Source organism: Nomascus leucogenys, chromosome 2 (assembly GCF_006542625.1).
Source record: "Nomascus leucogenys isolate Asia chromosome 2, Asia_NLE_v1, whole genome shotgun sequence".
Lineage (NCBI taxonomy): Eukaryota > Metazoa > Chordata > Mammalia > Primates > Hylobatidae > Nomascus > Nomascus leucogenys.
The window spans coordinates 103,814,870-103,838,277 of record NC_044382.1 but is presented as its reverse complement, the minus strand read 5'-3'; the positions used below and the strand labels follow the sequence as shown (position 1 = coordinate 103,838,277).

Below are 23,408 nucleotides of genomic sequence, written 5' to 3'. Positions count from 1 at the left end.
AGTCCTGACTTTTCCCTCATTTGCTTCTCAGAGGCTTCCTCAGGAATTAGGTGGGGTTGGCGAGAACAGAGCTACAGAGGAAGGGTAGGCCATCGTAGCTCCAAGACTGTTTCATTCTCTAATGATTAAGGTTCCAAAGAAAAACTTTCAGCAGCACACAATTTTTTCCAAAAAACATGCTTTATTATTGTTTGCTTTTATTCATACTTTAGATTTTAAAATAATTATGGACTCACAGGAAGTTGAAAACATACTATATAGAGCTCCGGTGTGACCTTCACCTAATTTCCCCCAATGATATTATCATACATAACTACAGTTCAATATTAAAACCCAGGAAATCGCCATTGGTACAACTCACTCACCTTATTCAGATGTCACGTGTTTATGTGCGTTCATGTATGTATGTAGTTCTATGCAGTTCTATCCTGTGTATAACACAGATTCAAGTAACCACCACCACAATCTAAATTTGTCTCATCATAACAAATAAACTTCTTTATTCTGATCCTTTACATTTGCCCCACCACTAACCCCGGCAACCACTATCCATCTCTATAATCTTGTCATTTCAATAATATTATTTAAATGCAGCCCAATGTTTATCCATTCACACTGCTTTTTCCAAAGCATAGTATTCACATACTTGGGAAATACTGGGTCTACCAAATAACAATATCAACTATATACAGGCACTGAGCTAAGTCCTTTTTCCACTTAATCTCCAAAATAGCCCTGTAAGGCTATTTATTAATACCTGGCATTAGTATTAGTAAATCACATCACATCACCCTCACGATTAAAAAAGACCTCTAATGTCTCCCAATTTCATTTAGAGGAAACATGAACTCTCACTCTGGCTACAGGACCCACTCCCTTAGCTGACCTTTTGTTTCACTGCATCTCTTACCAACCCCACCCACCTTGCTCTACTCTATTTGGAGTGGTATCCGTCTGTCCTTGAACATGCCCAGCCGAGCTGCTTCCTGCCTCAGGACCTCTGTATCTGCTGTTCCTTCTACCTGAAATTCTACAGTCAGATCCGTCAATAGCTGGTTCTCTGTCCTCATTAAGTCTTAACTCAAAATTTTATCTTCTCAGAGAGACTCTCCCTGTACACATAATGTGAAAAACCAAAAACCTCTCCATATGGGGTTGCCAGATTTAGCAAACAAAAACATAAGACACCCAGTTAAATTTAACTTCCTGATAAAGAATAGTATTTTAGTATAAGTATGTCCCATGCAATATTTGGGACATACATATACTAACATTATTCATTGTTTATCTGAAAGTCAGTTTAATTGGGTGTCCTGCATTTTGTTTGGAAGCTCTTCCTCTATAGCCACTCTGTTATGTGGTACCCTGCTTAACTGTTTCCATGGGACTTTTCAACATTAGAAATTCTGTTTATTGTCTCACATCACCTCCTAACCCTCACCCTCACAATAAGCTCCATGTGGGTGGGACCCTGATGCCTTGTTCACAGTTGCATCCCCAGAGCCTATCATAGTGCCTGGTACATAGTAGGTGCTTAATAAATATTTGTTATAAAGGTAAGAAAAACAAAACAAAACAAAAAACTTAGGTTGGTAACACCTCCAAAGCATACTGCTAGCTAGACAAGACTGATCAGTGTGCTGCCCCAGCTTAGGGAACTCTCCCGTTTTCCATATGTAGGAGGACGAAAGAGGCATTGTGTTGCTGGCCTTTCAGAAGTCTCTCCTAGCAGAATCAGAAGACCCTGGCTGAGCAGCTTTGGGAGAAGCAAAGTCTGAATGAGCTAAAAAGCCTTTTCCATTTGCCTTGCAACAAGCAAATGAAGTAACCAAAGAAAAAATGCGCTTGAATGAAAAGAACAAGATTCTGTGCGTGCCGAATCGGATCAAAGGCAGTGCGCATCACCCATCTTCGTCCACCGAAACTCCCTGCAACTTAAGGGCTGGCTTTATCGTCAGACTCCGGAAATGCTAGATCCTGATCATAAGAGACCAGTGCAGAGGCAAATAAAGAGAAGGGAGGGGTGGATGGGGATGAAGTCAAGACAGAAGAAATTAAACTCTCGTCTTGGACCCAGGGCGCGCAACGGGGCGGGGGCAGACGTCTTCAGCTTTAGAACTCCGTCGGGTTCATCGCTCAGTGTGGACGATCGGCGCCCCCACGAGACCCATCGAGGGCACACAGTCTCCACTCCAGCTCGCTTCATCGGACCCAGACGATCGCCAGCGCGGCCAGCGGCCAGCGCACAGCGAGCTGCGTGGGCAACTGTGGCCCGATCCTAGGGAGCAAGCTGGCTTTGGGCCCTACCTAGCTCCACCCGGCTCCTACTGGCCCTCCCACCTAGGAGCTGGAGGATGGTCCCGGGGCGCCCCAGGGGGACTGCTGGTCCCCAGAGTCTCCAGCCAGACGCGCCGTGTTGTGTGAGCCGCGTGCGCGCCCAATTTGGAGGCAGCCGCCCCCGCCGCTGACAGGTGCTGCCCAGAGGGCGCCGGGTGCGGTCCCTGGCGCAGCTGGACGCGCACGCCCCGGTGCGTGCAGCTTCCCGAACTCGGCCAGCGAGAAGAGGGAGCCAGGGCGCGGCCTGGGGGACGCCAGTGGACTGGAGCCGCGGAGCTTCGAGCGAAAAACTTTGCAGGCGCCGCGGCCGGGATTCGGTTACGGCGCCAGCCCACCCCAGCAGGTGCGGGAGGAAGAGGCGGCGCCGGAGTCCCGAGGCCAGAGAGCCTCGAAGGCGGCGGCCGCTTCTTTCCCCCGAGCTGGCCTGAAGTCGCTGGGCACTCCCGGTTTCTGCTGCTGCGCCCGCCGCCGCCGCCGCCACCACCGCCACCGCCACCGCCGCGGGGACCCGGGAGGAGGTGCAGCCGGAGAGGGAGGAGGAGAAGCAGGAGGAGGAGGAGGAGGAGGGGAGAGGAGGAGCAGGGGGTGGAGGATGGAGCCCCGGGCTGCTGCGGCGGGCGAGCCGGAGCAGCCGGCAGCGTCCTCCTCCTTCCAGGCCCGGCTCTGGAAGAACCTGCAGCTGGGGGTGGGCAGAAGCAAGGGCGGCGGGGGCGGGCGCGCTGGGGGTCCGGAGCGCCGCACTGCGGACACCCCGTCGCCCTCCCCGCCACCCCCGGTAGGCACACGGGATGCACCGGCCGGGGGGAGTGGTGCAGGCAGCAGGTGGAGCGGCTTCAAGAAGCGGAAGCAAGTGCTGGACCGAGTCTTCTCCTCCTCGCAGCCCAACCTGTGCTGCTCCTCGCCGGAGCCCCTAGAGCCCGGCGGCGCCGGCAGAGCCGAGCAGGGGTCCACGCTACGCCGCCGGATCCGCGAACATTTGCTCTCGGCCGGAAAAGGGCCCGCGGCGGCCTCGGGAGCAGCGGGAGGGACGCCTCCTGGCGGACGCTCCCCCGACTCAGCTGCTTCCTCTTCCTCCGCCTCATCCTCCCTGTCCTCCTCGCCCCAGCCTCCCCCGAGGGGGGACCGCGCCCGAGATGAGGGTGCACGGCGTCAGGGCCCCGGGGCGCACTTGTGCCACCAAAAGAGCTCCTCTCTGCCGGGCACCGCCTGCCTGGAGCAGCTGCTGGAGCCGCCGCCTCCTCCCGCAGGGCCGGCGCGGAGTCCCGCGGAGTCTCGGGCCCCGGAGACGGGCGAGGAGCGCGGCAGCAGGCAGGTGAGTGCTAGTGGGCGCGGCGGGAGACTAGGTGCGCGAGGCCACGCCTCCCTCTTCAGGTGTTCACCACCCGGGGAGCGAGGGGCGGGGGCCGGGAGGCGGGAGGGGAAATGCTATTAATTCTAAGTAGATGAAACTGTGGAAAGAAAACATCTCGCTCTAGCAAAGATGAAAGAGTTCTGACTTGCACCCGGACTTTACTTTTGGTAGAAATGATACTTGTCACCAGAAGCTTTCTGAGTAGTCAATGAAAAGTTAGACCTACAGTGGGTACTTTTTAGAGTTCTCCTGGAGGGAGATGTCCAGCCAAATCTCATCTTGGCAAAATAAAAAACTAACCCAATAACTTAAAAACAATTACCATCACGTGTGGTGGTGTGGGGGGGCACCATTGGAAGCAAATGGCTGGCAGGAAGAAACAGAAACGTGGAGAGGTAAATTATGGCACATGTGAGGTCCTGTGCCAGGGAAAGCATCATCTCAGGCCTGCTCATTTTCCGGCACCCCTTTCTTAAACCTTCCTGCTGCAATTGGATCACCGCCCTTTAAGTGGACAGCGGGAGCGTCTCCTCCCAGTTAGTCAGATGCATATGTTCCTATGAACCTTGTGAAGTTTTAATAGTCACCTGAAGCACTTGCTTTTAAAGTATGCTGCTTTATACATCATCTTGACTACTCAGACAAGAGTCAAGGTTTTTGAAAGTGCTTTTACTAGAAATTTTACGTGTAGGACCCACAATGTGTCCCACTGAATAGCTGTTTTTACTCTCTCAGTTTCGAAGAGGCACTGCTCTTTTTGTAAATGTTTATCAAATCATTTTAATTCTAGAAAATATTTTGGAAGTTTCACTCTGCCAGAGACCTAAAGAACATTTTTCTCCCAATACGTCTCAGTTTACTTAAACTGTCTCATTGTTTTGACTCTGATTATGTTAGATGAATGACACATTAAATCTTTAGTTATTAGTAGATTAAAAGCTTAGCTACAAAGAAACATCAGGCTGTGTTTTGAAGGGTAAGATACGGGGATAGGCTTTCAGTTGGAAATTTTTATAGTTCATGGACTGATTTCTTAGTGTAGCTCCAGAAAATAAATCAGAATATGAATATGTTTTGTTCCTTAATAAACAAAATTGCTTGCAGTAAGCAAACACCTGATGATCCAGAAAAAGATTTTATTTTCAGAAGAGTAAGTAGAGATAATAGTGACAAAAAGACTAAATACATTTACCTTTCCTGTCATCTTGAAAGTGAGCTGGATATAGCCCCTGTTTTTGGTTTTAAAAGTAAAGCGATAAATGGTTTTAGAAGAATGTTTTAAATTCAGTATAGATGAATACTATATATTGAAGGAAGTATTTATTTTTGAGCGTGTACATAATCCTAATGTATAAGAATTTCAGAGTTGGGGAACTTTACATTTTTTTCTTTCACTATCAAGGATAATAGAATAACAAATAATAATTGAATTATTTTGGAAGGTATATATCATATTACTGTGAATGTTAACTTATTAAATCACATTACAGTTCACTGAACGAAGATATTTTTAAAGCAAAAATAGAAAACTCTGAATTTTTATGTTCCTTTTTGCCAAAAAGTTTTCAGAAACTGTCAGTCTTTATTTAAAAAAACACTACTATGTAAGTATGAATTTTGTATACAAAAGATATAAACTTATTCTGGAGAAGATACTAAATTAACACTATTATGTACGCCTTCACCATATGCTGGGCATTTTATAGCCCTACATAGTTTAACCCTCACAGCAGACCTATGTGATTGTCACTTTACAGATTAGTAAACCAATGCTCACATAGGTTAAATAAGCTTTCCAGGGTCACATAGTTAGTAGATGACAGAGAGAAGTTTTGTACTCAAGTCAGTCTCCAGAATCTTTTTCCATTATGACAGCTACCTTTGACAACTTTTAGAACTTGTTCCATTTTTTAGATGACTTTGGTCTTACTGATGAAACTAGAGCCTTGCAAGTTTACGTGTATTCTGGAGATTTTTCCCCATCCCTATATACAATCAATTCTATGATGGATTAGCTATCTTAATTTGTAATTGGTTCTGTGATGTATTGTTGCATATATATTTTGTCACAAATGAGATTATCGTGATCTATAACTCTGAAGAAGCTTTTCATTATAGAGAATCAGCATTTTGACATAGACATAAGAGAAATAAAAAAAAGCTAAAATGTCTTTCAAAAAATAAGAGAAAGATGGGATATAGGCAGACAGAATGGTAAACCCTGAGGGACTTGCCCGATGCCAGACACAGTCCCAGAAAGAGATACCATTTTTGGTCCCTAGAGTCTGCTGCTCATGGGGCCTTGTTCTCTGAGAAGTGGAGAGATTTCTCTGTAATGAGTCACAAATAATGGCTTTCAGCAGCACTCTCTGACCAATGTAAAAGAGAGGATTTCTCAGTTCTGGAAATACCTCTCTGCCCAACTCAAAGGAGCCCAGCTCACCTCTGAATGGGAAAGAGGAAGAAATGGAATTGGAACCTGGAACTGGAAGGGGACTCATTCAGCTGCCCAGGAGTCAGCTTAGCTTTGCAGCACTCTTCCAAGCTTCCTGAATATCTCAGAGATCTTTCCTTACTCTCTCAGCAGCTCATCTCCAAAGCGACCTGGGCATCGGAAAGGGGCGTGTAGCACATACAGATTTCAGCTTTATTCACAGTTCACAAGCACAGTACTCAAGAAAGAAACACAATAAAAGCATTTAATACATCTTTAGAGTGCCTAGGTGAAAAGACTTTTCTTTCAAGGCAGAAATAAAATTTCTTGCAAAAATAGGCAAATTGTTTAATTTTTCTCTTGTTCTCTGCTTGATCCTGGCATAAGCCATGTTCTCCAACACACTCTCCACGTCTCCACCTCCCTAGCCCAGCACGAGGCCCCAACAACATATGTGCACGTACTCTGACAGTGGGTGGAGATGTTAAGCAAAAGCAAAGAAAAAAAATCAGTTTGGACGGCTGGGGACAGAGATTTGGGAGTCACTGATATATATGAGTAACAGTGAACAAACCAGGCTACTTTCCATGTGCCTGCTGGTCCTCTTGCTATTGTGTTTTCATTAGCCAAACATACCTTTGCAATATGTACTAACAGACTTAATAATGCCTTGCTTTTGGGGGATGTGCACTATTTCAAATGTTCTGTTTTGAGAATAAGGAAAAAAATATATCCCTTTCTTCCCACTGATTCTAGTTCACGTGTTGGGCCATATTGTCATACCAGATGCATTTCATTTTCTGCAACACAGTTGGAAAAGATGCTTTCTCAATTTGTGTGCATATCAAAAATATGCCAATTTTATGTATTCTGCCTTGACGAGTTACTAAAATTATGTTTTGCTAGGATCAGAAAGTCAGTATTTTAAGATAAAGAGTGAGGAATGAATACGTTGCATTTTTTAAGTATTTTAACAAAAGCATGTAGTGTTTATGAATGCTGAACTTTTATTTTTTCTCTTTAAATAAATTCTGTTAAAATTGCTTTCACAAAGGAGAAACTATTTTTGAAAAGCAGTAGAAAAATTATTCAGTGCATGTTAGATATGTTTTGAAACATAGCAAGAGGAATCTATTCATTGGGATAAGATTCCTAAAACATATCTGCAAGCCCTGATAAAAAGTGGAAAAAAAATTTTCTACAATTAAGTCTATACATGAAGTATATCTTGCTTTATTATCTGAGCTTTTAAATAAAGCACATATTTAACAAAATGATTCAAAAACATGACTTGGGTTGATTTTTGCAATTTTTCAGATGTTTTGACTATAACTTCAAAGAACACAACTCCATCTTAAAGAAGGCACAGATTTAAAAACATAATTCCTATTATAAACGACTAAAGTCACTGGAGAAAACTAATAATATCAAAATCAAGTCCCTAAAACAATGTTAGTAGCTTTACACTGGTCTAGCTTCAGAAATGACCCCTTTCAGATTGAAAGTGAGAGAGGATGGATGGGACCTTAGGACATTTTGGAGCAGGGTGGAAAGTGGAGTTTGATGTGCGATAGCATTCATGAAAAGTGCTGGGATCATCAGCTTATTCCAAAGAAAGGGAGTAAAGGGGATGACATATTTCCCTTTAGCCTTTACTTGCTATAATAAGTGTCTGGCAAATTTGAGTTGAACTATGAATCTTGCATAAATGGAAGTGTTAACATGTAGATGTTATGAGAGATTGGCTTAAACTATAGCAAGTGTTCAATAAACATTAGCAATTGCTGTTGTGCTTGTTATTATTATTGGAGCGTATACTGAAGTTTTGCAATTGCTGCTATTACAAATAAGTGTGTGGTTGAAAAAAATTAACAGGGTGCTTTGCCAGTCCTTCTTATTTAATTTAGGATATGAACTATGTTACTTGCAGTGTTGGAAAAAGTAGCCCATGACTAATCAAGGTAGTATTGGTGACATTACAATTTTATACAGCAATGAAAAAAAATCTTACATTATTTTTAGCAAGTATGTATGCATTATCATGAAGAATGAATATGTTATGTTGAGGGAAAAAGTGGGATTAGCAGATTCACTTAAAAATAGAACATTCTTCTTCCTCTTTCTTTTACCTCATTGTTTGAAAATGATTTCACAAAATAAAGGTTAATAATATATTTTTGATACCTAAAGGAAACATGTAATATGATGATTAAATCATTTACCAATCCTGGTTAATAGAGTATAAATAATATGACTGCATAACTGTATAAGCATTGACAAAATCTGCAGATTCAGAAGTTAGGTTATATAGATTTTTTCTTCTTGGTCTATATCTATTTATAATATGGTAGCAGCCATCTGCTTTAGGTAAGCAGAAAATATTTTTTTTTTTTTTTTGAGACGGAGTTTTGCTCTTGTTGCCCAGGCTGGAGTGCAATGGCGCAATCTCGGCTCACCGCAACCTCTGCTTCCCAGGTTCAAGCAATTCTTCCACCTCAGGCTCCCGAGTAGCTCGGATTACAGGCATGTGCCACCATGCCTGGCTAATTTTGTATTTTTAGTAGAGACGGGGTTTCTCCATGTTGGTCAGGCTGGTCTCAAACTCCCGACCTCAGGTGATCCTCTCACCTTGGCCTCCCAAATTGCTGGGATTACAGGCATGAGCCACCACGCCTGGCTTAAAAATAATTTTTTGAAACAGAAAGTTCTTTGCTTTAATTTCTTTTTGCTACTGGGAAACTTACTAAAAATCACATATTTCCCTGCCTCAGTAAGTCAAGCATCCTAAATAAGACCATTTCTTGATAACTGAGGGTTATTATTTGCATGCTGGGCTTTGTTTTTTGTTTAATGTGAATGAAGTACATATTATCCTAGAACTTGCTTTATATAAATGTGCATATTTTTATAAAACTAGAGTATAAACCAGACCTGTTCATGACATGCTTACCTTTCTGTAAAGCTAATTATTGAATCAAAGAAGAGGCACCCTTTTCTCAAGTCATTTGTTCACTTAACAAATAGCCTTTACAGTTTTTGTAAATTTTGATTTGTTGGCACCATTGAAGATACAGCCTTTTTCTACATCATTAACTTTATGTGCCATTTTAATTTGCTCTTCACCATCAACCTTTTCTTCTAACTCACAGTGCTTTTTATGAATCAGAAGTGAGAATTTTATCCCTAACAATTCAATATTTTATCCAAATACATTTTCCCCTCTAATATGTAGCAGTTTCTTATCATTAGAAACTTTTTTTTTGGTGGGGGCAGAATATCAGGCCACAATGTCCCTGAAGTCTCCAAATATTTGTATTTAACTGTAGTATGGGTGCAATATGGAAAACTGTATTTGTAATATAATGAGTTTTAAAAGTCCTGCCTACTGCCTTCTTGAGAGAACAATTTTCTTCTCTTCAGTGAAATCTTTTCGAGATATTTTATACCAGCCTTATTTCCTGTTCTCTTGGGTCCTAGCCAATTTGGAAAATTACAACAAATGTAGACAAGTGGACCTCTGGACATCTTAGGATCTTTGTATCCTCCTAATCCCACTGGGTTCATTTAGAGAGGCCCCTTCAGCATTAACAATCTGAAGTTATTTTGCTTAAGCCTGAACCACCTTCACTTGCCTCGCCAGCTCTGCTGGAGTGGAATTTGGCAAGCCCTAGTGCAATTGACCTAGTGAATCAGCATTGTAAAACAGTTGAGGGGAAGACTACTCAATAAATGGTGACTGAACGAATGAAGGGATGAATGGATTGGCTAGAACTGTTCAGAGATAAGGCCTCTGGAAGAGCTTCAAAATCGCTTTATGTTTGTGAAATGATATTATTGCCTTCTCAATTCCAAGTCCTTTTAAGCCTGGCAGATATATTTGATGTTCCCCTCTTCCCCCAGCTGGTAGCTTGGCTTTTGCCAGCCTAGACTTTAATTCTGGTTCTTGGGCAGACAAGAAACAGAATTAAAGTCTGGTGAAGGGAGGATGTGGTACCTACTAAGTGGCTGCCATATTGTGCTCCCATGGAGGATGGAAAAGCATCCTATTTCTGAGGTCTCCGGGTCAGGGATGTAGTTCTTGGTATTGGACTCTGACTCTGGGTATCCAGTTTTCGCACCCAAGTCTCCTTTCTGGCCTCTGACATTGCACCCACACATCTGGATTTCTGATTCCTGCCTATACATCCTCACTTAGCTATGCCTCTGAGTCTTGAATTCTGCCTGGATCTTGGCTCAAGATACTCTCCTTCCTTCTTCACTGCTACTTCTCCTTGACCCATCTCCTTGACCTGTTTTTTTTTTGAGACCGAGTCTTGCTCTGTCGCCCAGGCTGGAGTGCAGTGGTACGATCTCGGCTCAATGCAAGCTCCGCCTCCCGGGTTCACGCCATTCTCCTGCCTCAGCCTCCCGAGTAGCTGGGACTACAGGCACCTGCCACCACGCCTGGCTAATTTTTTGTATTTTTAGTAGAGGCGGGGTTTCACCATGTTAGCCAGGATGGTCTCGATCTCCTGACCTCGTGATCCACCTGCCTCAGCCTCCCAAAGTGCTGGGATCATAGGCGTGAGGCACCGCCCCTGGCCTGACCTGTTTTTTGTACCTAGCACTTCTCCTGCATCCCAAACCCATTATCTAAGAAAGTCCCTTATCTTCCCTTTACTTCCAGCCATGACTCAGATTAAAATCCCAATATTGGCTGGGCGCAGTGGCTCACGCCTGTAATCTCAGCACTTTGGGAGGCCGAGGCAGTGGATCACCTGAGGTCAGGAGTTCAAGACCATCCTGGCCAACATGGTGTAACCCCATCTCTACTACAAATGCAAAAATTAGCTGGGTGTTGGGTAGGTACCTATAATCCCAGCTAGTCGGGAGGCTGAGACAGGAGAATCGCTTGAACCTGGGATGCAGAGGTTGCAGTGAGCTGAGATAGTGCCACTGCATTCCAGCCTGGGCGACAAGAGTGAAACTCCATAAAAAAAAAAAAAATCCCAACATTGACCAAGAATCCCGTCCTCACTAGCCTGGTTCATTCTGCTGCCTCTTAAATACCAACTGTGTGAAGTGGAGTTCACACAAGTGGCCAAGTGATATTTACATTGACCCCTCCTGTCTAGTGCTGAGCCTAGTTAAAAAACCCCAAATCCTCCCTCCAGAAAATCTGCATTGTCCATCAGCTGCATTTGCTTATAAAGGATGTTTTTCTCCCATGGAGGACTAGACTAGAGCAAATTTTTTCACTGAGCATGGTTCATTGTCTCTGTGTCCTTGTCCCTTTCCTTCCTGTTTTTAAACATCTCACATGCCTATTCTTTAACATCCACACCCACTTTCTTAGTCCTGCCAGCTTTCTTCTTTCTCCTTAATATTCTCTCTCATTCCAACTTTCTCTGCTTGCAAGATCTGATTCTTGTAACTAACCATTTAGCATCCAGAGATGTGCTGTCCCATGTGACAACCACTACCCGCATTTTGCTATGGGACTTTGGAAACATGGCTAGTTAGAATTGAGATGGGCTATAAGTGTAAAATGCATACATGCACACTGAATTTTGAAGACTTGTACAAAGAAAAGGATATGAAATATCCCATTATTAAACTTTTTTATTGATTGTGTGTTGGGATAACATTTTGGATATATTAGGTTAAATTAAATATAATATTAAAGTTAGTTTTACAAGTAAAATTACATATGTGTCTCATACTTGTATTTTTATTGGATAACACTGATCTAAAGCAGGGATTTCAAACTCCAAACTCCAATGCCCACAGGGGCCACCAAAGTAAAGACAAGGAGCCAAGAGGGTTTGGTGGGGCCATGGTGGACCAGGGAGCCCCTGCCTCCTGGAAGGAGCAGCTGCCTCTCAGCTGAATACTGGCACCTGGGAAAGAAACCGTGTTGCCAGAGCTTCTAGATTCTTTTATAGAAGCCAAATCCCGGCCGGGCGCGGTGGCTCACGCTTGTAATCCCAGCACTTTGGGAGGCCGAGGCGGGTGGATCACGAGGTCAGGAGATCGAGACCATCCTGGCTAACACGGTGAAACCCCGTCTCTACTAAAAATACAAAAAATTAGCCGGGCGTGGTGGCGGGCGCCTGTAGTCCCAGCTACTCGGAGAGGCTGAGGCAGGAGAATGGCATGAACCCGCGAGGCGGAGCTTGCAGTGAGCCGAGATCGCGCCACTGCACTCCAGCCTGGGTGACAGAGCGAGACTCTATCTCCAAAAAAAAAAAAAAAAAAAAAAAGAAGCCAAATCCCAGATTTTTGTGTGAAGTCTTTAGATTCCTGAATTTTTGTCAAATAAATAATATATTTTTAAAAGCATCATAGGTTAAATAAAATATATCTCTGGCATGAATTTAGCTGTCAGTTAGAACTTCTGACTCGGAGAGGTCATATCTGATTTCTCCTCTCCCCACTTCCCCTTCCCCCAAGTGCTGGGCAAATGCTAGGCATGTGTTGTCTGGGGCGATACATGTAAGCATCAACACGACATGTAGGCATCAGTACATTTTACAAACTAATGGGATGAGTTCACCAGCCGGGAGAAATGAGTGGTGAGATGAAGGTGAGGATGCAGTGGTTGGGGGTGGTGGGTATGTGGAAATTGTGGAGGTGGGGACAGGGAGAGTGGCCAAGCAATTTGGCTCTATACAGATGATAAAACAAAGCAGTAGCCTTTGGGAGGCCAAGGCGGGCGGATCACGAGGTCAGGAGATCGAGACCATCCTGGCTAACATGTTGAAACCCCATCTCTACTAAAAATACAAAAAAATTAGCCGGGCATAGTGGTGGGCGCCTGTAGTCCCAGCTACTCAGGAGGCTGAGGCAGGAGAATGGCGTGAACCCGGGAGGCAGAGTTTGCAGTGAGCCAAGATCACACCACTGCACTCCAGCCTGGGCGACAGAGCGAGACTTCGTCTCAAAAAAAAAAAAAGAAAGCAGTAGTGGGAGAAGGAGAAAGTGTTGGAAACAGTTCATGGGAAGGTTTTTATAAATGGAGATACCTTGAGTGAGTTGATGGGACACAGCCTATGGAGAGGGAGAGGTCGAAGATAAAGGAGAAAGGGGGATAATTGATGGGATAAGGTTCCTAAGTACATGGGTTGGGGTGGGTCCCACAGGCCATGGGAGGGAGGTCTCCCTTAGCCTTTAGCCAGAAGAAGCATCCGTTTTCCATTGCAGATGGAAGAAGACAGTGTGGACGTGGATGCAGGGAGGTCTGTAGGCTTGGTGGTAACAGTTTGAGGGTGTTCTGTCTGGTGGCCCCTTCCTAGTTTTGAAATGTGATTAGGATTTGGACATAGGGAGATGTTGAAAGACTGTTGCCTAAGCACAAAGGCAAATAAGTGTCCTGTGTATGCAAAAAATGGGAAGTCAGTAGCGGGACTGAAATCTAGGGTGTGGGCAGAGGGGTAATGCGAATAAAGGTGAGAGTGAAGGTGTGGCCAGGTACAAGGGCTGAGATGTGTGCTCTCTAACCCTGGAGGCAATTGAGCAGGGTAGTGACTGGGTCAACCTGAGCCTTAGGAGGTTGAAGCTGGTGTGGAAACAGGAGAACACATGGAGGCCACAGTAGTCTCAGTGAGAGCCTGCTGTGAGAGCCTGGGCTGTGCTCTGACCTTGGTGACAGAAAGATGGAAAGATTTGCAGGATCAGGGATTTGGCTGAATGTCCAGGGAAGGGGGAGTAAAACGAGTTCATCACAGCGTGTTTTCCCCTTTTCTTATGTTTTTGATTTTTCCTAGTTCTGTTCAGAGATACTTTTATTGAAATATCTTTTTTTTCTCCCTGGGTGGGGGTTGAGTTTTGGGTTTGCATTTCTGCAGAATGGCTGAGGGTGCCAGGCTCCTAAGTGTCAGATTGTCACCTATGTACTGTAATAGCTCCTATTCTTTAAGTTATTTTGAGTTCTTCAGAACAAAATGGTTCCTTTTTTGTTCAGTGTTAGGCATTGAAAGTAGTGAGTGTTAATAGAGCAAAAGAAAGGGTAAAACATGTTAGTTTAAAAAGTCAGGCAAAACAAGAAAACCTCCTACATATACCTGTTAGTTGAATCTTTATGGTGCTTGATGCCAGAGTGGCTACATATTTGGGGAAATAGTTATAATGAAGGAGGTTGGGATCCAAGGGCTCTGCTGGAAATTTTCATTCTTAATCAAGGTAGTGTGCTGCAAACATATTAAAATATGCATCCTCTCTCCTGTGCAAGGCTGATCTGTGCATGGCAAATGGTCCATTTCTGAAAACTGCCAATAGATATTCTCTCAAAATAGAAATGATATTCTATCCATTCCTGTTCTTATATTGAAATGTAAAATTGATTTTGATACAAGAATAATTTAGCTATTTTGATAGTTGCTTTTGAATAGTATTTTCACCACACCACACTGGGACTCCAAATGTTTTCCAAAATATCTTTTGGGATTGGAAGAGATTTTAGAGACAAGCTCTGGGTACCACAGAACAGTTGCCTCCTGCGCCCTGCGGGGCCAAACCCCCAAATCAGCAGGGACCACGCTGTCTCTAGCTGAGAGCAGATGTGGGCTGCACCTTCTCTTTTCTTCTTTGCTTTCCTCTACTTTTAAAGAAAGCTTCAGGAGAGGAACAGTAATGGGGTTTGGCTGTGATCATGACTTTGCCCGGTCCTGTCTGGCATTGTATACACACCAGTTCAACTCAATAGAGTTTCAAGTAAAAAAAAAACTTAACCATTTGGGTCATCCCCTCAGCCTCTCTCTGCTCCCTTTGGCCCACTATGCAGCAAAATGTTCTACACTCAGGCTGGTGCTTTTGTGATTTCCTTGCTTTCTCTGTGGGAATCAGCAGAATAAGACAGAAGGGAATAGTCAGAGATGGGAGGGAGACCTGCAGTTGGCAGAATCTCTCAGGCTGCATGCTCCCTGCCTCTGGGCTTTTCAAGGAAGACAGAGCATTTTAGAGTGTATTTGTACCTATTATTTATCTGACATTTTCACTTTCTTTGACTTCAACTTTCTCCTACTGGGCATTTGCCAGAAATGAGGAAGAACTATATGGAATTTGCTATGAGAGGATCTTTGTATAACTTGGATGACTTGGATAACTTGGATGATTAGCCTATGGAACTGTGTTGTCGGACTATCCAGGTGGTATATTATTTAGGTCTTGGCTCTTCCTTCTCTGCCCTCTGGCTTACCTTTCAGCTATAATATCAGTTTTCTTTCTTTGCTTGGAAAATGAGCAGGGAAAATAAAGGACAATCAGGCAACTTTTTTGTTAGTAGCTTTTATAATATATTTTTTCATGGCAAAATTTAAGTAATTGACTCCTATGATGTTTGTGACATTTTGTGTTGCTTTGACATATGTCTTACACACATGTATATACACACACAGAGGATACCTTTACCAGGCATGGTTTATGCACATGCCTACTCTTTCATGCATATCATATTTTTCACTGGAGTCAAAGATAACCAGAAGAATGCCAATATTCTTCTACTTCTAAATTTAATCATCCACTTTAATAGTAATAAAGTAATAGATGGTATTACATTTAAATGATGATATAATCTTTACAAATGGCTTTAGTTTGTCTAGTCTGAATAGATGTACAAAAACTAGTTCAGCAAAAGAGAAAATTATAAAACAATTGGAAGATGGCATTTGTGGTTAGTAAACCACTATGGTGTGTGTTCTACAAAGGAAATGAATAATCTTACTTTGAATTTAAAATATATATAAATATGGAGTGCCATATATAAAAATATATATTATATAATGTTTTATATGTAATTATAACATATATAAAATCTATGATATATAAGGAATGCCTTTTCTTCAATAGAATAGTCATTCTCCTGTAAGTGTATATCATATTTACAGCCACCATGGAAGAGCACTCATTGAATTATTCCCTTAATCCTTTCAAACCCAGATGTCACAATAACTATCAATCATTAATGTTTTCAAGCATGGCCTGACTTAACTCTCACAAAATGATCCTTACAGGTAAAAAATACGGACACATTTTGGTAAGTTTCTCTATTGATATAGTTATTTTTTTTCTAATTTGAGGAAGGGAAATACTTTTAGGATCATAAAAATATATTCTCATAATCACAAAAATATCATTTTTTGAGATCACCTCAGAATGGGAGCTGGTGAATAACTGAATTAGGAACAAATGGATCTGAGACAGCAGAGCCTTCCTGTGTGGTGAGTGGCTGCCTAGTGTAATGTCTTATTTTCTGTTAATGTTGCCATGCTGATGCCTCTCAGTGGCTCTATTTGAAAAACATTTCTTACACTATTTTATTACTTTCTTCATCCTCTTAATTATATCTAGATTATATCCTGAATGATGTATTTACAAATGCCCATTTCATATTTTAAAATCTATTCTTTTTCTAGGAGCATATATCTGATGTGAGTTTCAGACAATTTCTTTTGTATTTGGTACCAGAAATTTGTTGTGTGAGCTGGTTTTGCATAAAGTGTACATGAACATATTTATCGTGTTATCTATTGTGGTAGGGCTTGCTCTTTACTACCCTGTCTTTGAATTAACTTTTGTTAAATCACAATATGCATTATTTTTTTCTTTTTTTGAGAGAGAGTCTCGCTCTGTTACCCAGGATGGAGTGCAGTGGCGCAATCTTGGCTCACTGCAACCTCCACCTCCTGGGTTCAAGCGATTCTCCTGCCTCAGTCTCCCAAGTGGCTGGAACTACAGGTGCCCGCCATCACACCTGGCTAATTTTTGTATTTGTAGTAGAGATGGGGTTTCACCATGTTGGCCAGGTTGGTCTCGAACTCCTGACCTCAAGTAATCCACCCGCCTCAGCCTCCCAAAGTACTGGGATTACAGGCATGAGTCAATACGCCCGGCCCGCAGTCTATCTTCTAAAGCTGCATTAGGTGAGGTCTGACTTGCTGACGAGTTCCTCCCCAGCCCACCCCGAGCTGGGCTCTCTTTGCTCAGTTGTGCCATCTCACCTCTGGCCTGAGGCCAACCAAGATGTGGAGCTTCTTACCCAGTGCCATTTTAAAACAACACTTCATAACTAATATTAATAATAGCTAAACATATATAACATTTATTATGTATAAGGCACTATTCTAAGTGTTGTATATATATTAACTGATATATTTACTGCAACACTTAGGTTGATGTCTTCTGCATTTTACAAATGAGGAAACTGAACCACAGGAGATTAACTGACTTGCCCAAAGTTATACATCTGTATGATGGACCCAGGTCTATGTCACCAGAGTCTGTGCCTTTAAACACTACAGAATAGGCTGCCCGAAGTAGGTTGTGCCTGAGGAACCCAGTTCAGGAAAATATAATCCCAAGTAACTAGCAACTTTTAAATGACAGTTCTACTTAAAAAAAAATTATTTGTTACCAGGCACCCCACTAAATCACCATCATTATTTTTGTTATTGATATTGTTATTAGACGTATGTTATACGTTAAAAGACCTATAATTTTTCATTTTCTATATTCTATAGCCTCATCTTATTTCTGTCATTCTGCTTTCTTGTCCCCTGAAAGGCATAGTTTTAGGGGAAATAAATGAAATATATCTATCTCTTAGGCATTCTATGTACAGCATCTCAAATAAACATTTATAGATTATGTACATTGTCTCACTTAAACCTCACAGCAGTTTTGACAAAGAGATATTGTTAGTTGCATTTTATGTATGGGAAATTCTTAGAGAGGCTAAGTAACTTTTCGGCAGTCCTGGTTTTGTCCATAGTTAGTAAGTGGCAAAGCTAGGTATTGACAGACATCTGATTGCTACCAAGGCCATAATTTCCAGGCTACCCACTGCTTCACCATTAGTGAGGCCACATCACCACACCAGTGCTAAATACATGCTTGGTACCCAAACCCATGATTTGTGGTTGAGTCTGACTGTCCCTTATCACCAGCCTTGCTAATAGATCTCTCCACTGTTTTGGAGAGAAGGCTAGAGGAAGGTGCCACCATTAGTTGGAGATAAGTTTTCAGTGAATGAGAGTGGGTTAGTTTGTTTATTTGCAGGCTCAGTTCTGAGACCTCATAAGTGAATATTTTCAGATCTTTCTTCTTGTGAGTTCTATACATGTATCATGACTTCAAATCATGTTGTTAAACTCCTCTGAAAAATAATGCTATACATTCTGTATTTAGTCTAGGAGTTATGATCTTTGGACAGGAAAACAAATTCTTTTCTGAACATCTAGTTGTTTTGTAAAGATGTCCATTTGGGGTATATTCCTTTAACAAGGAGAAAGCAAGATATGAGATAATGTCTTCTGAATTTGGCACAACTTCTAATGTTTCTTAATAATACCAGCATGCAAATCTTAGTCTTATGCCAGTTGCTGTCTTAATTGATTTGCAGACATTACTTCATTTAATCTTTGCGACAACAGTAAAGCAGTGGGAATTCTTAGCCTCATTTTATAGATACATCAGTGGAGTCTTAGAAAAAATGAGGACATTTCTCAAGGTCACACAGCTGGTAAACAGCAGAGCTCAGATTTTATACCTAAGAACTAGCTCCAAAACTCATGAGTCAAACTGCTGTGTTATAGGTGGCTTTCTTCAACATTGAAAAGCTGCTAGGTCTGCTTGCCGGGTCCAACCCACAGACCCTGACCCAGCAATGGATGAAAAGCATACACTGACAGATATTTTGCCTGTCAGTGCAGCTAAGGGGCTCTGCTGCCTGAGTCCGCAGCTTTGGCCCCAATAAGCTGGTGAAGTTCACATTTATTTCATACAGATTAAATGACAAAGGTCTCCAGTAAACACCACTAGAGGGTGATTAACGTTGCCGACCTCCCTAGTAGAGAGCAGTCATGTGCCCACAGATGATCACAGGTTGGTCTTAGGACCACATGAGTAAATAAGCTATTTAGATAAACTCCTCTACATTCCTGTGTATCTGTACCCCAAGCTTTTAAGAGAATTCAGCTGCCTTCAGCCAAATCTTTTACTGAAGCTATGCAAACCTCCCGGCCTTCCAAGAAGGTTTGTGTCTATTTCCCTTAACTTTATAATTTCTCCCATCACCTTGATCGATCCCCTACATCTGCTCATGAGTATTGTCTTGTAGCTGTTTTCCAGATGTCTTGGAATGGGGAGAATATTCAGTTAAAATGTTCTATATAATAAACCAACCCCAGGTATGTATGTGTAGCTGGAAGATCTCCTTCCAGTTAAGTACAAATGATTTTAGTAACCATCTTTCTCTTTCTCCCTTCCTCAAATATTTACGAAATATCTATGTTGTGGAGACATGGCATCTTGTTAATACCTTGATAATAAGACAGTTCCTGCTCACATAGAGCTTACAGTCTTATAGAAGAAGCATCCATTACATTAAAAAATATGCAAATTGTTACCAATTACAATTGTGATAACTGAATCAGAGGAGTACAGAGAATGGTAGGAATGAATTGTATAATAAGAAGTCCCAACCCAATCCTGAGAGAGGGAGGATCAGATCGGGTTTCCCCGAAGAAGCATTTAGGATCAAATGAAAATAACGAATAGGAGTTGGTCAGATTTTTTCAGGGTGGAGGGAAGTCAGGGATGTGGCAGACAGTTCTGGACAGAGGGAACCACAGCAGGAAGCACTTAGAGGAAGATTGCCTGGGCAGTGGGGATTTGGTGATTAAGAGGGAAGGTGTGTGTGTGTTGGGGGAGATGGGTCTGGGATTAGTGACGGGCCAGATTATTGCAGAACCTTGCAGATCTTGGGGAGATTTTGGACTTTAGCAAGCACTGAAGCAATTTTGAGAACCCGGATGCACAGCCTTGAAGGGAAGAACCATCTTTAGGAGACTTTGTGTCGTTGGTCTGGGAATAGCTTTCCTTTGCTTCTATGTGTGGAACCACATTGTACTCACAAAGTTGTCTTGTAAAGAGATAGGGAAGTAGGTTGGAGCTATGTTTTCCCTATTAGGATATGATATTTTAAAAATGTCGACAAAAATAGAAATACCTAGAGGATGAAAGTATCTTTCCCCCTGGAAAAACGTGCCATTTCATTCATCCAATTGCTGTTTTATTGAGTACTACTGGAAAGTAAATGAAGGCAAGAAATGCAATCTAATGTCTCATTATCAGTGCTCAGGGGAGAGATTTCTCCTAGACAGCACATTTCCGAGCCTAGGTAGAGATGAAAGTTAGATAAAGCTCAGTGATCCAGATGTTACAACTGTAAATTATAAAAAATACATTTTCGGGAGATTTCAACTTCTTTCCTGAAGTTAGGGTGGGAAAAAAATGAAAAACTTTGGAGAGGATTCTATAAGGAGGTGTACATTTAAAAATCTGTATTGTTTGTTAACATAATCATGGGTTAATTAGGAAGACATTCCGTTGAACAGATCTAAAGCATGGTAAAGGGGATTTAATTTGTTACATATTTTCCTGTATATTTTCTCAGACATAAAATCTAAATTTTATATTTCCATGTATAGCCAATATTCATATTTATGAAACAGATTTGCAGCAATGTTCTCAAGCAAGAAGGAAAAGTTAAAGTGTGTTAAAGCTCACCATTACATTTGTTATACAATGTTATAGGAGGGAAAAGAAGGCAATGTCAAAATATTTCATGGAGACCGTAGTCTGTCACACAATCAAAATTGAAGTGGCAACATAAGCCAGCCTACTTGCTATTCTGTGAATGCTCAGGGTATAGATTTTAGCACATCTAGCAAATGTGACTGATCAGAAATTGTACCAAGCCCTGCCCGACTGAGGTTTGCCAATCTCTGCTTTGACCTCCCCAGCCAAATACTACAATGACCAATATGAACATGGACTGCTTTAAGCACCCAACCATTACTTCCATCTGGACTAGGAAATAGCATCTAGTACAAATTTTCATGACAGAAGCCATGCCCAAGTCAAATGGGTATCAAGAACCTATGTATTCTTTTATCTGCTATTATGGAAAAATGTGATGTAGTCTTTTTGTTGTTGTTCTTCATGTAGTATTTTACTGGAGTCATAACCAAGTAAACATTATACTATTCAAATAGTAAACAGATTTAAACAGTAGTTCTAATTCTATTTGGGTATCATAAACCCTTTTCAGAAACTAACAAAGGTTGTGGTATTTTCCCATAGAAATGTACACAAAACCAGAATTGTGCATTCTTCTTCAAGGAAGGAAACTCATGACTTTCAATCCATGGACTCCAGAACCCTCAGTTAATACCCCTGGGTAAAAGGAAGACTCAGTAAAAATTCTTATGAAAATTAGATGGCTCCATTAGCATTATAAAAGTTAAAACTTGAGTCTCTGAAATTTCAACCATGGCCTGCATATTTATGTATCCGAGAACCTTGCAGGGCACTTGGATTGATTTTTAGGAGGAAAAATCTGTAGACTGGCCTCCTAAGAGTAGGTCTAGATGTGCCCAGAAATAAAAAGGAAGCTGTAGCCTGCAGCATTTACCAAAGAGACCAGGGTGTGAGGGGAACCCAAATTTGGAGTTTCTTGCTAATATGGGATTCTGTTTCCTAGAAGTTGATTTCTGTTTCCTTCTTATGCATTCTTATATGAGACTCTTCTTTGGGTCTGAGCCTTTGACAAGCAAGATTCCTTTGCCAGAGGCTGTGATATCTAATAGAAGCTCCCTCTGATTATCCTCCTCAGTTGTCAACATTTGCTGACTGCCGCCTACACACATAAGGAATTGAAAATCTGTTCTAGATTCTGGGAACCCAATACTCCTGCACTCCAGAGATTTTTTCTCTTAGTTGGGGAGGTAGCATATATACATAAAAGATAAATGTCACTACCAGGTAGCACAGACATTCCACTTTTAAGTAAATAAAACCATGGGAATCCCTGTGTCTTGGGAGATAAATACAGAGGCTTAATGACCTCATTTGCGACAACTACTTGAATAATTGGTTTGGTTTGCACCAGCAGTAGTGTACTGTCAGCTCTCTGTTCACTTCTTCTCATTGATTTCATGGCCATCTTATAAATGTGCTGGAAAATGCAGAAGCCCACAGTCTGAAATCACCGTGAAGAAAGCTTTGTTAGAGGGCAGTCCTCAAACCTGAGAGGTGGTGGATGATTCAGAGGGATATGGATCTGTGCTTGTGCACTCTGGGCTTTGATAAATGGAAGCACAAACAATTGCTTCCTTTAAAATAAGCCAACCACAGGCCTAACTTACAGCTCCTTGCCTGGAAGCTCGATTCTCTGCTTACGGTAGCAGCCTATGAAAAGGAAGCTGGGTAGAGCTGAGGGTGGAATGTGAACACCTCTTGGACTGAAGCTTGGTGTACAGAAGGCCAAGGAGACTGAGCTGCTGCTGGGGCTGACTCCTCATGTCCTGCCAGCTGGGCCATGCTTGGGAGCTAAAGAGGCACACAGTAGTTCCCCACATGATACTGGGAACATTTGAGGAGTGGTGGGTAGGAATGGAGATGTCTAATAGGATGGATGGAGCAGAGCCCAGGCATCAGGGATGGGCTGTTCATGAGCCTTTCATTGCAAGATACAGGAGCTCAACTCTTCCTGGATTAGGCTTCAAAGGAGAGTGTATTGGTCACACCTGAAAAGACCCAGGGCAGGCTGGATCCAGGCCTCAGTCACCAGGTCTCTATCTTTACCCCACCACCCCCTGCCACCTTTCTTTCTTTCCTTCTCCCAGAATTGCTTGGCTTTGGACATCTCTGTCAGGGAGACTCTCTACTGGTGGCTCTCAGCATCTCTAGGCCCACGTCCTCCTCACAGCTGTGCCTGCCCGTGGGAAAGACCATGCTTTGGAGTGAGTGACATTGGGAGTGATTTGGACCCTCACTCTGTCCACTGTGGCCAGGGGGTGCTTTGAACAGGTCATGTGTGTATTTTGGAACCCAGAAGTGAGGAGCATTCAACCCAAACACTGTGGGCTGAGAGTGGGAGAGAGGTGGGTCTTTAAAGGCAAATCAAATTGCTCTGGGCAGGCAGATATTTCCAGTGCCCACGTGGGGTTTGGTCAATAAGCAGCAGTGGGGAAGATGAATAATCAGCCATCCAGAAAATCTATCTATGAGCTGCTGGACTGAGCTGCTGGTCTGAAACACTGCCTTGGAGAGGGAGACTGTTTTTCTGTGTTTTTAATATAAAATGAGCATAAAGTATAGAATTTTAAAGTGTATATCAACTAGGTTTTTAATGGTTTTCTTCCTGAATGGGTTTTAGTATTTGAAAAGCCATGCTAATGAGATGACTAGTTTTAAAGTTAGCTATGGTAAAAATAACAGCACCTGAGTTAACCTAAAGGCTATCAC

At 42.4% G+C, this 23,408-nt stretch overlaps 1 protein-coding gene across 3 annotated transcripts in view; it reads left to right on the top strand.

The window, feature by feature from the left end:
- Positions 1–2,864: 2,864 nt before the first annotated feature.
- The window catches only part of MCTP1 (multiple C2 and transmembrane domain containing 1), a 596,589-nt gene continuing 576,045 nt past the window's right edge, over positions 2,865–23,408 (top strand). For all 3 annotated transcript variants that reach the window (XM_030816935.1, XM_030816928.1, XM_030816920.1), the window contains exon 1: positions 2,865–3,649. In XM_030816935.1, the coding sequence (XP_030672795.1) occupies positions 2,930–3,649 (720 nt within the window). In that variant the 5' untranslated portion in view covers positions 2,865–2,929. The remainder of the gene's footprint in view (positions 3,650–23,408) is intronic.